General features: G+C 40.3%; 1 protein-coding gene across 2 annotated transcripts in view; it reads left to right on the top strand.

The window, feature by feature from the left end:
- The first annotated feature begins 6,064 nt into the window (after positions 1 to 6,064).
- The window catches only part of ntn1b (netrin 1b), a 55,149-nt gene continuing 45,259 nt past the window's right edge, over positions 6,065 to 15,954 (top strand). For both annotated transcript variants that reach the window (XM_053610470.1, XM_053610479.1), the window contains exon 1: positions 6,065 to 7,714. In XM_053610470.1, the coding sequence (XP_053466445.1) occupies positions 6,694 to 7,714 (1,021 nt within the window). In that variant the 5' untranslated portion in view covers positions 6,065 to 6,693. The remainder of the gene's footprint in view (positions 7,715 to 15,954) is intronic.

Here is a 15,954-nt window from a genome sequence, read left to right on the forward strand (position 1 = left end):
ATATATATATATATATATATATATATATATATATAGATAGATAGATAGATAGATAGATAGATAGATCGATTTTGCTTTTGTTTGATTTGTTCCTTGCAAACAGCTGAAAGTCTGTAAATTTTGACAATAAACCTGATCTGCAAAGGGGGTTGCATAAATTTGATTGCAACTACATGTATGTAAAGTTTCGGTAGGCGCTTCCTCTAGCCCATCACTAGTAGTAGGTTTCTGACCACAGCATATGTGGGCTGGATATTTCTGCTTTATGAATCATTCTTCTTGTGACAGTGAGGTTTATAAAATCCTAGCACAGCTGCAACTCCTGTGCCTCATACCAACAGGACATCATTAACATGTATGTTAAACAAAGAATATGGTACCTCTACAAGTGTTTGGCCAACTATTAAAAACTTGATGTCTAGATATTGCTCTTCCTTTCTATCGTGTCCACTAACAGACTTACTATCTAAACAAGGCAAGAACAATAGCAATCATTCAATTATCTTTAGATATTACTAATTAATACTTACACGTGCACTACCATTATTGACTCTGGAAAAAAAATTTGAACATCTTGGCCCTGAAGGGCTCATATACTCAACTTATCATCGCTATACAAGGTAGGACAGGATTTACTGTAGGAGGTTTAAATCATCGGTTGAATACAAAATGGCTCCTGATAAACGATTGACCTGCAGCTGTGGCTCAGGTGGTAGAGTGGGTTCTCCACTAATTGTAGGGTTGGCGGTTCGATTCCTGGCCCACATGGCTCCACATGCTGAAATGTCCTTGGGCAAGACACTGAACCCCAAGTTGCTCCCGATGGCAAGTTAGCACTTTGCATGGCAGCTCTGCTACCATGAGTGTGTGAGTGGGTGAATGGGTGAATGAGACACAGTGTAAAGTGCTTTAGATAAAAGCGCTAAATAAGTACAGACCATTTATTAGTTTTGTGCACTTTGAATGGCTTGTTCTGGACTTCCCCTTTTCTAAAATGAACATCAGTGCTACCTTCTACTGATGACTTCAACTTCCTCTACTCTTGAAAAGGTAGTTCCCTGTTAACTAGAAGACACAAGAAAGAAATGTTTGAGAAATGTATGTCATTAATGGGACGGTGTGGCATTTTTGGTAATATAGGGTATTTGAATAATTTTCCATTTCTACAGTAGAAACAGTTGACTGTTCAGTTTCAGTGTTGTGTATTTGCAGAAGCTGGATAAATTCAATTCAATTAAATTTTATTTGTATAGCGCTTTTAACAGTGGACGTTGTCTCAAAGCAGCTTTACAGAAACATATAAACACAGGATACAGATTTTAAGTGTGTGAATTTATCCCCATTGAGCAGGCAGGGGACGGTGGCGAGGAAAAACTCCCTAAGATGAAATGAGGAAGAAACCTTGAGAGGAACCAGACTCAGAAGGGAACCCATCGTCATCTGGGTAACAACGGATAGTGTGAAATTAAAAGAATGTTCATTGTGGTTTATATATGAAGTCTTTTTTTTTAACTAGTCCACTGTTCACCAAAGGAGACTTGAGTGCAAAATTGTATGTGGTAATTGCAGTCCTAAGGCCATAGCAGCAACCATAGTCCAGCAACCACAGCGAGAATATCCATGTGGAATTGAGGTCCAAAACCATTTCCATGGTACTTCATGCGGTACCATCCTCAGCAATCTCCAGGCTGTAGCCTCCAGTTGATGAGAGGTCCATCCAGAGGTAGGGCATCAGGATGGATCAGGCAGGTCCGGAGAGCAGAAAGAGTCAAGATCAATGGCATCTCCATAAAATCATGTGTGGCTCGACAGAAGGAGAGAGGGAGAGGGAGGTAAAGAGAGGGAGAGATTGTTAGGTAATCACAATAATAATGACAATAACCTCTTCTCAAACTATGTCCATATTAGAGCTATTTAAATAGGTCAATTAGTAAAGAAAGCAGTGCTCAAATGTTTAGCTGACATATAGGATGTGATGATGTCATATTATTTGTAGTTCACTTGTCATTCAGGAGGTTCCTCATTTACTCCTTTAGAACATTAATGGTGTAACAGGTATTTTAAAACAAGAGTTTTAGCATTGCATTTAAATACTACCTACTACTTCATTTCAAGCAAGGAGATGTTGACCAGCAATAATACCACCGGCAGCCCAAATGTACTTGTTGTACCTTTAAGCATTATGGAAAAAAGCAACACAAAACCAGTCATTTGTTGAAAGAGGAACCTCTGTTCACACATCTTTCACCACTCTTCCAGGAACTTTTTAATGCTTTTGGTGGGTGCAGAGGTAAGAAATTTCCGTTGCATGTCAGCAGTGTATAGACACTTGTGGTTCAGGGGGAAAACATAGTAAACACCATTCATGATGAAAAAGAGGAAAGGAGGTCTTCCACCTACCACAGAGCTCCTCGTCTATAACAGGGAGGATTTTTGGAGATAATAAATGATATGGGCTGAATTTCCCAAAAGCATTGTAAATTTCAATTTCAATTTCTTAAATGGCAGATAGAGTGTTCAATGTAGTGCTTGTGCTACTATTTAATGATGATCATGTGCTGCAATGCTTTAGGGAAAATCAGATGTGTTTTAATAACTTATGCTTATAGTTGTAAGGAAAGGAAACATTTTGATTGCCTCAACTTCAGAAATGTTTTTCATTTTTAAAGTATATTTTATTTACTGCATATTATGGACAAGGTGACTTGCATTTAATGGAGTTTTTTCCCCCCCTCTTTCCTATATTTAATAGCGCTAGGTGTGAATGAGTGTTTGAATGTATGTGTATGCATGGTGCCATCCAGGGTGTCCACTAAGTAATGTTTAGAACTAGTTACTACTGCCCTGCCTAAATAAAACAGCTGTAAAATATACACTATATGGCTAAAAGTATGTGGACACCTGACCAACACACCCTTATGTGTGTTCCAAGAAACTTAGAAGCACACAATTGTCTAGAATGTCAGCATACTTTAACATTAAGATTTCCCTTCCGCAGAACTTGGGGCCCCAACCTGTTCCAGTATGACAATGCCCCTGTGCACAAAGTGAGGTCCATAAAGATGGAAGAACTCAAACAGCCTACACAGAGCCTTGACTTTAACCCCACTGAACACTTTCTCACCTGATATAAACGTCATACCTCACTAATGCCTCACTTATGCCTGAATAAGCATAAATCCCTGCAGCCACGTTCCAAAATCTAGTGGAAAGCCTTCCCTGAAGAGTGGAGGACCAACTCCATATTAATGCCCATGGTTTTGGAAAGAGATGTTTAACAAGCATACTGTATATACATTTGCAGTCTGAAGTTTACATACACTCATCATGGACACAAATGTCATGGCAATGGTTTGGTAGGTGTGGTAGTCAGGTGACCACGTAATTTTTGGCCATATAGTGTATTTGATGTGTCTTATATGAACCATGAACTAATCATTAAAGGTTAAGCATTAAACGTAACTGCTGTCACCATTCAGTCATTAGTCACTTATCTGGACCGTTCTAAAGAATTTTATGAAACTGGATCTTTTTAATCCCTCTGCCTTATACCATTTACTATTTGTTAAATAACTCCATTTCAGTTAAGTGAAACACACCAAGAAGATTTGTGTAACTAAAACTTGAGTCATGTAAGTTGTGTTTATTTGAGATAAGATAAGATAAGATAAACTTTATTGATCCCACACTGGGGAAATTCCCTCGTTACAGCAGCTCAATTACACAAAAAAACAGGTAGGAAAGAATACACATTAAATAGGAATTGAATTGAAAAAAAAATGTCTAAAAAACATATACAATAGGAATAGAAAAATAAGAAAAAAGTAGTAAAAAAAATAATAATAATGGTAATATGTACACTATGAACACCTCAATGTATGTACAGATGAATATAAATATAAATATAGATGAGAATGATTAACACCTCATTTATATACAGAAAACTGATAAATGGATTATTGTGTAGGTTGATGATGCAAAACAGCTAGCCGTGCTACATTATGTTGTTTTTTGTATTAAAGAGTCTGACTGCTGTAGGGATGAAGGACCTGTAATATGACATGTAAACACATTTGAGTACTGATTACTCATTTCAGCTACATTCTTGTGCGGAGCACTTGAAATACTGATGATGACTGGGCCATTTGACATGCACTTCTCTTATCTGTGATGCTTAATTTTCAAATTGGTGTTTGATGAGCTATGGTCCATGTCCTGATACACATCCATGTCCTCTGTTGGACTGTTCTGTGTCTCACCACATGATGTCGCCGTCGCATTTCTGTGTGGGGCTCTGAGTGCTTCTGGAACACACAGGTGGACATGGATCATTTACGCAGTGGGTGGTCAACAAGTGTTCTGTCAGTTTAAAATGAAAACACCTCTACTTATGTCGCATTTGGGTTTTTAAAATACTTCTAAGTTTAACTGCAGCTTACTGATGTTATACTTTATTCTATTTATTGATTCATAAGCCATCCCAATGACAAAACAACCCCAAAGCTAAAGTTCTCAGATTTGGTTCTTGGTAGTTTAGTACAAGTAATACTACTTGCATTACTTTATAATAATTTGCAATACTTTATAGACAAGTCAGTCTTATTGGAGTTACAATTCTCATCATATTTCACCAAGCAGCCATCACTTTCAGGGGAAAAAAGTGCTATAGTGTACCTTTGCTTTTCATTGGGGTGGATACATCTGTTGTACATTTATACCTTGTATGTTTTACGAGGAAAAGTGAATGTATTGTACCTTTGATAATTATATCAGGTACAAAATTGGACTGTGAGGACAAGTGTTGTACCTTGAATTAGTTCTAAAAGTAAAGGTATAATTACCTTCACAGACGAAAGACAAACAGGCATAAAAGAAAAAACGAACTGTCACTGAGGTAGTCCCCTCGAGGCATACCTTTTGTATCTTAAATATGTACCTTTTACCTGGATACTTTTTTTTTTATAAACACCCTTACAACTTCTTCACATGCTCACATTAACTTTCACTTAAGATATTTTTCATGTATTGAATTTTCACATCTATTATTATTATTATTATTATTATTATTATTATTTTACATAATTCATACTCATTGTGGTCCATGAATCATTCTTTTTCAGATGTGATCACATTTTATTCACGCGATGTCACAATGTGCAATTTCCAAGGACACATCTGGATGGGATGCCAGTCTATCGCAGGGCACCATGCACACATACACACATTCACACACTCCTTCAGATATAAGGCTAGATGTAAGTCATCCACACGTACACACGGCTGTGGTTCAGTTGGTAGAGCGGGTTGTCCACTAATTGTAGGGTTGGCGGTTCGATTCCCACATGACTCCACATATCAAAGTGTCTTTGGGCAAGACACTGAACCCCAAGTTGCTCCTGATGGCAAGTTAGCGATTTGCATGGCAACTCTGCTACTATTGGTGTGTGTGTGTGTGAATGGGTGAATGAGACACAGTGTAAAGTGCTTTGGATAAAAGCCCTACATAAGTGCAGACCATTCAGATATATGACTAAATGTAAGTCATACCCACATTTACACACTCATTCTAGATGTAAGTCATGCACACATACACACATGCGCACACTCCTTCAGACATGCACATAATCACACGTGAAAAACTTATGCTCAAATGTGTAAGTCATTTCTCAGAAAGAACAATCTGACTTTCTTTCAAGTCAATTTGTCTTGAATATTGAAAGGTAAAGATTTAAAGGTACATTTCATCACGTGAGGGTACCACAGTGACAAGAGAAAATAAAAAGTTTAGTGAAAGTAGCCTATATATATTTGCTAAATAAAGGAGAAGGGGCTTAGTCGAGGGATACACTCTGCAGATAAACAGGGGTGTTGATGGAGTTTACAAAACTCATCTCAGTAATCACAATCAAAATCTACATAAGCCGGACGAGGATTAGTGATATCACTGGGTTGAGTGTTACTAATCACCTGCCCGTGGATGCCCCCTTTGGCGTGTAGCCTATTCTCTGAGCTCAAACTCAGAGGAATGACTAGATTCTGTTCACACAGCGGCAGCAGCGAGAGTGAGACACACACTCAGAGACACACTCAGAGACATACTCAGAGACACAGTGGTGTGAATGAGTGGGGGGAGTGAAAGAGAGAAAGCTGTAGCAAAAGTAATAGCAGGTTTTCTTTTTCATATCGTTGGCGTTAGGTTGAAGGGGGAAAGAGTGCAAGATTACAACATATCCGGGAGAAAGTGAGTAAGAGAGGGAAAAGAAAAGAGAGCGCACCCTGTAATTTCTTTAAGCCGTTGGCCATACTCCTCAGCCCGGGTAGAGCTGTTTCTCCGCGTGCATACTTCCTCGCTCGACTCGTAAGATTTCGGTCGCTTGTTAGCACACAGCACTCGTGTGCACTTTTCTACGTAGGTTTCGTGCCATCGGGTGCGCTTGGCAAGTTTTAGTTCTGCGAGAACTAAGACTCCAATTTGATTTGGACTAACTTCTTATGCTCTTCTAAGACGTCTTGGTGGTCTGCTCTGAATGTAGTAAACACGTGCATGAAAGTGACAAGTCTGCTCTCATCTCTTGATTGCATGCACGCGCGCAAAGAATCCGATCCGTCTGGAGTTTGAAAGCGCGCACGGAGAAGCAAAACCTTCTCTCTTTCTTCCGTGCATTTCTGAGCAATCCGGACTCCTGCGGGACGATGCTGCGGCTGTTCGTGGCTTGGAGCACTCTGGTGGCGCTGTGCGTGATGGTGGAGGGAGCGCGCGGCGGCGGCGGTTACGGCATGAGCATGTTCGCCGCGCAGTCCTCACCGCCCGACCCGTGCTACGATGAAAACGGCAACCCCCGCCGCTGCATCCCTGACTTCGTGAACGCGGCTTTCGGTAAGGACGTGCGCGCGTCCAGCACGTGCGGCACACCGGCGGCGCGCTACTGCGTGGTGAGCGAGAAGGCCGACGAGAGGACGCGCGACTGCCACACGTGCGACGCGACAGACCCGAAGAAAGCGCATCCGGCTGCGTACCTCACCGACCTCAACAACCCGCACAACCTCACGTGCTGGCAGTCCGAGAGCTACGTGCAGCACCCGCAGAACGTCACCCTCACACTCTCGCTGGGCAAAAAGTTCGAGGTGACCTACGTGAGCCTGCAGTTCTGCTCGCCGCGGCCTGAGTCCATGGCCATCTACAAGTCGATGGACTACGGCAAGACATGGACGCCGTTCCAGTTCTACTCGACGCAGTGCAAGAAGATGTACAACCGACCGAGTCGTGCGGCCATCACCAAGCAGAACGAGCAGGAGGCCATCTGCACGGACTCGCACACGGACATGCAGCCGCTCGCAGGCGGCCTCATCGCGTTCAGCACTCTGGACGGCAGGCCGTCAGCGCACGACTTCGATAATTCCCCCGTGCTGCAGGACTGGGTCACGGCCACTGATATCAAGGTGACGTTCAGCCGCTTACACACATTCGGCGACGAGAACGAGGACGACTCGGAGCTGGCCCGGGACTCGTACTTCTACTCCGTGTCTGATCTGCAGGTGGGTGGCCGCTGCAAGTGTAACGGGCACGCGTCGAAGTGTGTGCGCGACCGCGACGGCAACCTGGTGTGTGAGTGCAAACACAACACTGCGGGACCCGAGTGCGACAGGTGCAAACCCTTCCACTATGACCGGCCATGGCAGCGCGCAACAGCCAGAGAGGCCAATGAGTGCGTCGGTAAGTCCACCTTAGCCTTATCATGGATTTTTACACACACACACACACACACACACACACACACACACACACACATATATATATATATATATATATATATATATATATATATATATATATATATATAAATCTATGATCTTTTAAACTGAATAGATTTGAAAAATGTTACAGGGCTCGTTGGTCTCAACTCACACTAGAATGCGAGTCTTGTAGAGCACAAATTGAACAAGAAAAAAAAATTGTTCAAAATTATAGTGAGGCACAGAAATGAGACGAATAAGCATAAACATATGTAAAGCATTCTCATGTCCATATGAGGGAACATACTGGTCCAAACAAAGCGTCTAGCAAGACAGCAGGATTTAGACTGCCAAAACCAATACATGTGTTAACCAAACTAAATTAACTCACTGAAAAGAATAACAGTATGGCTAAGTTTGTATAAAAGGCATTTCATCTTCTAAAAATATTCTAAATAGTTTTTTATTCATTTAAAAAAACAATAAAAAAAAAAACACAGAAATGCATACCCTATTTGCAAAAATCAAAACAACAAACAAACAAACAAAACACAAAATCTCGGTCCATTTCCTTGTATGAATTTGACAACAATGCTGTAAAAAAAAAAAATCACTGTAAATCCATGTGGGCTGCTGAAATCACTTTTGATTTTCAGTTGAAACAAACTAAATGGGTTATTCATTAATATATAGTCCATTCTACGGGGCGTCCCAGAAGTCTCCATACATAGGGGACTATGTATATCAGCACCACATCGTTGTGCCTTCGTCCCACTTCTCGGTTGGTCCACAACACTTCCAGTCTTTATGAATTTGTCAGTAAGTTTGGCAACATTGCCATGTGTGATGTGCTTTTCATCTTTACTTTTAAAGTCCATCGCAACCTTGTGACAAGGCATTCTTAAAAGCTGTCTGAAAAAAATAATAATATGAATTAAGTATGAAAAATTTGGAAGACGTTTTTTGCAAAAAGGTGTTATTTCTGTTAGGTATGGAGACTTTTGGGGCACCCTGTAGTTTCAGATACAGAATAAAAGATAGAAGTTGATAGTGAATGAATATTACATGGTGTTTAACATTGTGGTGTAACATTGTATGTACGAGGTGTACAGGTATGTAAAGGTGACTGAGTAATCGCTGATGAGCCTATACATTTCATATTGTCATTATCCTGCTGTTATTGTTGGCTTACATGGTTACATACTGAGTGACACAAAGGTGGTGGATTAAAAACGCAGGAAGTTATTTCACCCAACGCTGTCAGCTGCTCTAAGACTGTAAGTTTAGTCTGCGCCTTTTCTTAAGGAAGGAACCCTTCACACCACAGAGGTTTTAACAAGGATTCATGCGTGTCATGTTATTCCGTGGCAGGTGTCTTTATCAGGTTGAAGCCGAGATTATATCAGTTTTGCTGACATTTTTGGCATGGAAGGAATAAACTGCTACGTTCTGCCAAATAAATTACACTGGGGGGGAAAAAAAAGCTGTGTTTCCTGATAAGATGTGAGATAATATCTGTGAAGGAGAGGAATTAATGAAGGCTTGTTGATTCTCCTGATCAAATGTACAATATGTTCTAAGCAAGGGAGTGGCATAGACTGTTAATAGATTTACTATTGTGCACTGATGAATGGTTTGAGGTTTTCACTAGTTACATTACTGAGAAGTTACATTACTGACAACAGTACTGAGCAAGTTGTTCTCAGGCCAGCCCTGAGACTGTTCAACTTAGACCGGTATCTGTTCTTGTCCATCAGTCTCTGAACCTTTCCTTCTTTATCTTGTCATCATTAGGATCTACAATGTATCTTGGTCTTGTGCCATCTAGAATCAGGTTTGCTATCATGGATGATCTTGTAACCGTGTGCGTGTGTGAGCGAGAGAGAGAGAATCAGACCTAGTTGTAAGACTGAAGGCTGCTGCTACAGTCCAGTGATTAGATACAAAAGAGTGAATGGGTTCCTGCTCTGCACTGGAGGGAAATGTGTCAGTGTCTCTCATCGGGAGAGCTGCAGGTATGAGCGTGAGGATAACAAAGTAAGATTCCCGTGAACTGGCATATGGGGGCACCTTTATTTGCAGAACGGTATGGTGACCAACATTCCAACCTGGTTTTTGCACGCAATGTTGTGAACTTCAACAGAGTGTATTGGTCAATGAAAGATAATTTGGCCATAGTGTGAATGTCTTGTAAAATATCAATTAAGTCTGGAAATTATTCCCAAATACTTGACTCAACTTTAACTTGTAGATCTGTAGTATTGGGAAAGAACCTGCATGGTACAGTATGTTCCTTTGGGACACATAAATCCATAAAAACGTATCAATGACATACTTTTCTCCAAACATACGGACGGTGTTTTCATCTAGCAGACTGTTTCCCCTGTGTTCTGAAAAGCTCGTATTTTTAGCCATATAAACAATCAAATGTAGTTTGCTTGGTTTTTAGAGTTTATAGGTTTTTATAAGTATTTATCCCAGAGCACTCTTGAATTATCGGATCTGATTCGTCTGAAGGTGTTCATTCATTTTCTGTAACAGCATGTTGCCAGCTGTAACAATATTGCCAGCTGTAATTCGAATTAGGTTTATATTAATGTGCTCTGTCTAATTTGTTATAGCAAACAACTCATTCACCACTACCCCACCTTGTTGTGGATTATTTTCCTATAACAGTATGCCCTGTAGTGTTTTCTTCCTTATATAAACTATAATTGGATTTTTTTGGAGCATACCTATGACAGCCATTATGATTATTATTATCCTAAAGTTGATTTTAAAAATGGACTGTAAGATTATAACTTTTAGCTTTTTATTACCTATAGAGTTTTTTCCACCTGCAACTATACCCGAATTGATATCCATGATTAAATTGACCTCTTTTGAATCTGTTCTTTGTGCTATTATATTTGATATTATAGTCTCAGCAGTCAGTAGAGCAAATACCACCAGCATAGCTCACCATCTCATAGACATGTTTGTAGGCTTCTGAGCCAGAGACAGGTCATTCAGTGAACGGCACTCTGTCTGTATACACACTATCAGCGCCAGAATGAGGGACAATCAGCCAACTACATCACACACATGCCTGGCTCAACCTGTATGCTTTCTTAGCTTACCACCCTGGGGTAAATAGACCTACAGGCGCCTTTGTGCCTGATAAATTTGTCCCTCGGTCTTGCACAAAGGAAAATCATTTATCCCATACAGAGACCATATCTGTCAGCCTCCATATGAGATCAGAGAGGAGGAAAATAGCACTAATTTGTAATGATATAAGCATGATATAAGATTTTCTGAACCCGTTCTCTCAGAAAAACTCTGGGCCTGAGCATCCTTATCGTCATGTTTATTTGAGAGGACGTTTGGTTACCATCAACTTAAACAGAAGTCTCCCTCCGTGTGCACAAACTTGTCCACAGCAAGCAGTGGAGTTTTGAAGGACCCGTGATTATATCAGTAGCAAATTGGCTTTTCTCCCAGTCAAACCAGCATTGTGCTCAGTGCAGAGGCCTAAAAATAGACACCAGCCACGGTGGTCTTCAGATTTTTTTTTTTTTTTTGCCATTGTAAACTCTTAATTGGCATTAATCCACAGTTGTTCTGCTTGTAGGCTGCGGTTATAGTGAAGTACTCCACTGTTTTGTAAAAGGAAAAAATGCACAAATGATACTTATATAATTGAAAATGAATGCATTTGGGGGAATACAACCTATTCATTTCTCAGGCGTTCAGAAACTGCAGTTTGTGTGGATGTAAACTGAACCAGTGCGCTTAATTTATTGAAGTAACTGAAACGTGAGGGGTTTCTACTAAATCTGGATCGGCACGTTGGGAATTGTGGGTCTGCAGAGCATCTGTGGGTTTCATCGTGCTGATATTGGATCGTGAGGCGGCTGAAAGAATTTTGCAAAAAGATGACATCAGGACCACGTGGATCCGAAACTCTCCAGCAAAGCAGCTTTGCACTGCCAGACATTAAATTTAGTGCAGTCCTTTGTGTGTTTCTATGTGTATTTGCACGTGGACAGTAAGCTATCAGTATTAAATTTACAGATGTCTTATGGCATATTCACGAATTGCATGCATTACAACAGCAAATCTTTTCTTTTCTTTTCTTTTTTTTATCTTAAAGCTGCTGCCTGTAGTTTTATGGTGTAATCACAATACGCTCAACGAGACTGAAAGTTCATTTCGTAAAGATTTGCAGTGGAAGTGTATTTTCTGCCCGACAACGTGGCTCAAAAAAAAAAAATCTTTCAGCATTGCATAAAAACAGGAAATGAAATTTAGCAAATTGACAGAAAAATGCCTCCCTGTCATCCTTGAACACTGTCTCGACATGAAAAGAAAATGGGCCCATATGAAGGTGGGGGCACAAAAATGAAAATAAACACGGAGCAGAGAAAAAAGGGTAAGTAGGAGGAATGAGAGGAAGAGAGAGAGAGAGAGAGAGTCAAACACTTTGAGTTGGTAATCGGAAGCAGGTGGCTTTCTGGTCAGCGTTTTGGGGAGCAAATTCTGACACAGGTTTGGCGATTCTTGGCCACATGGATATTTAGACACCTACTAATACCCCATCAAGCCTTCACTGCCAGCAAAGACTGTTCACTGACTTCCTGGCAGAGGGGCACAGGGCGAGTGATCCAGCCACTGGAGAACATGAGCACATTAGCAGGCTAAGGGTGAAAACATGTACTCAGAGTTTGGGGTACTGAGAGCTTGAATGGCTGAGACAGCTATAATACTGCAAGCTGACACTTAAATATACAAGACAGCTACAAGGTTTTCAGCGAGGACCTTTCTCTGTGTTTCTATTTTGTTGCAAATGGGGCACTGAATAAAGTGCATTGGACTGTGTTTTTAAATGTAAACAAAAAAAAAGTCTGTATTTCTAGGCTAACCACAGGCTTTGTTTTACAATTCTGCATCGCCATAATATTGATTTAGAAGGAGCTGTTTACCATCACTAAGCTCTGATCCTGAGAACACACAGGGAAAATATAAGGAGGGGGAAAAAATGCAAAAGAGATGTATTTTGGGATTTCCAAATCTAAACCCAGGTGGAACGGACAGTCCTCTGGGCAAAAAGCTGCGTGTTTTTGCGATTTTGTTTTGCTGAGCTGATAATTCAACACAGACATGACTTACAAGCCAAAGTAAGCCAAACGTCTGTGCTGCGTCTTTAAGAGCGATCCTGCTTTTTTAAGTGCGGTCAGGAGGGATGGTCCATGTCTTTCCGGAGTGATGTATGAGTTTTACACTTTTACGCTTGAAGTTGTTTAGTTGTGAAATACTTGCGATCAGTCTGTATTCTGTATTGTGTGTGAGATTTTTCAGGAACTTTATCTGGCTGGTCACGGTGTCCTGCATTCAACAGATTCTTCTCGTGAAAAAGTATTGTGTTGCTTGTCCTTTGTCAGGTATCAATTGTGATAAAGTTGTTTATATTTTTGAACATGTAAAATCCTACCAGCACAAAAGGAATGAGCATGGCACACCTTTGGGTTGATTGTGAAGACAGATTAAATAACGCACATTAGGGAAACGGCAGCCAGTCATGAAGGTGCTGTGGGGGTCTGGGAAAACCCTTCGGATGTCTGTGAGGCTGAATTCTTGGAAACAACAAAAAAATGATGAAAATCATTTCTTAAGATTTTTCTGTCAATAATATACTTTGACTCTCTATTTTAAGAAAACATAATTATATGTCTTTTACTGAAAATTTTTCAGTTCAGAACTATAACTAGTAGAATATATCAAAATTTGACCACGAGAAGGGTTTTCCCAGGCAACCACTTGAATGGTGTGGACACGCAGGGAACAGAAGTGACAATCCTGTCAGTATTTTTCCTTGATATGTGCTGATATGTGGTTCTATATATAAAAGTGCTTGTTGGACTTTCCGAGATATATTACGCACATTTCCGGTGGTATAAGTGGAGTTAAGTGACACATTTCCTTTGGGCTCATAAGACAACCACAACATTGGGGTTTTGTGGTAAATAGGTTTATGTGAGAAAAATGAAAGAGATGATTCACGCTGACTTCTGTGCTTAGAAATGTATTTATTGTATCTGGTGATCTGGTGCTGTTTCTCTCTCTCACTTTCTGTGTGTGTGTGTGTGTGTTAGTGATAGTCATATGGCTGCTGATAGGACCACCCTGCGTGAGTGTGGGTTTGTGTGCCTGCTAGTGCAAAAAGAAGACTAGGAAATGATTAATGGTTAAGTGAGCTGACATATTTCATGCACGCACATGCACAATCACACACACACACGCACACAAGCTTGAGCGCGCACACACATAGTACACACTTCATCACTCTCCTCAACACCACGGACCTCTTGCTGGGTCTCCTGCTGTGTTCCCAACCGCTTTTGCCAGAGACAATATACACACACATCCATACACAGCACATGCACATAGTGTATATACTGAGATTTCTATATTAATGCCATCAGCTCAGGACCTTGAATACAGTAAAAAAAAAATGTGGGTATTGGGTGACAGTTGTGACAGTTAAAAATAGAGTTAACATGTGGACACAAAATCGAAACATAAATTAAACTTCACACATCAAGGATTTAAAAGTGTAATCTGAATTTACTGAAACAGCACTAGAGCACCATTAGGAATTTATAAGCACAGGGCTGTATGCAGTAAATGCACACAATAAACTGTGAAATGCCATTTGAATGATGGCCACTCGTCCAGAGAGGCAGGTGTGGCAGAGCACAGCCATATGCATCTTCAACTCCATATATTTTGAGAGAGTAACCATTAAAAATGTTGCTATTTGACAGATATAAGCAGATGTTCCATTGATTTGCTCGCGTTTCTAGATGTAGTGCAATTATGGGGCAGCGAACGCCGCACCCCTTTTAGCTCAGTAGAGTTATTATTGCACCTAGCGGTCAAAAATGGGAACAAGTGCTTACAGGCCCATTGGGGCAGGAATCACACTGCCCTATGCTTACTGTATGAAGGCTTTGTTTAATGTTGGGTCGTGGGGAGGAACGGGAGAACAGTTGATTTACCACTTCTGTGTTCATCTCGCATGCTTTAACCATGGTGCGGGGAATCACACTTGCTATATCAAACATGGTTGTATTTATTTATAAAAAAATCCATTTGAACAAGTTGTCCATATGAACAATGCTACTTTTAAGATTAATCTACACTCTTCTAGCTGGGTCGTGAGCTGCTCCTGTATTTAAAAGCAATATTAATGTATCTTTAATAGACGATGTGTCATCTGTCTACAGTATAATCACTGTCCAAAAACAGTTTTCACGAGAGTGCAAGTAGTACATGTTTACCGGAAACCTCAACAATCTGTTTTTATTTCAGTCTTCTCATTTGCATTGTATCCTACTAGACCAAACCTTACATATATATATATTTTTAATATCTCTTGCTTTATGCTTCCTCATTTTGCAACTGACACATATGTATTGGACATAAGTCATTAACTAATCTAAACTTGCCAGCTCTGAATATTGCCCACACACAGTTTTCAAGCAGTAGATATATTAGGGTTTGACATTTGTCTCTCACTAGAGTACAGTGAAAGACAGTAGATGTTATCATCTTGAGAATTTCTTCATTCCTGTTGCTCAGTGCAGAAAACTCCACCAAGTGTGCATGAGCCAAACCGATGGTGGGAGATCAGTGAAGCATGAGCAGTGAGTCCAGTGGGTGTTCCTGCACATCTCTATTTACTGACAGTTTTACTGGCTGTGGAGGAGATGATTAAGAGACAGTGACTCTTCCATGCATCATAGAATGTAAATCCTGTCCCATATCGGAGTTTTCCTTTTAGATGGAAACATTTGGTCAAAGGTTATTTCAGCTTGTATATGTACACTGTTGTAAAAAAAAAAAAAAAACGGGGGGGGGGGGGGGGTTCTTTAAAGGGTTCATTGGATAATTAATGGTTCTGGGCTACTAAAATAAAGGGTTCCACTTGGAACCCTTTCTGATTTGGAAACACTGTTATAAGGTTCTACGTTCTCTAAGAGTGTGTATATACAGTAAGTCAGGTTACGGTCTTTGCCTCATAGCGCTTATTTTCCATTTAAATCAAAATGTTCCATTTAAATCAAAAGTAGAAAAGATAGTAAAAATGATTTTTCCAACTCCATTTTCTTGAACAAAAAGAAATAAATGAATGCGTTTGTTTTTCAGCTCTTGTCATCTTCCGTCTATAGTTTATAT

The sequence above is a fragment of the Ictalurus furcatus genome, chromosome 2 (genome assembly GCF_023375685.1).
Source record: "Ictalurus furcatus strain D&B chromosome 2, Billie_1.0, whole genome shotgun sequence".
NCBI classification, from domain to species: domain Eukaryota; kingdom Metazoa; phylum Chordata; class Actinopteri; order Siluriformes; family Ictaluridae; genus Ictalurus; species Ictalurus furcatus.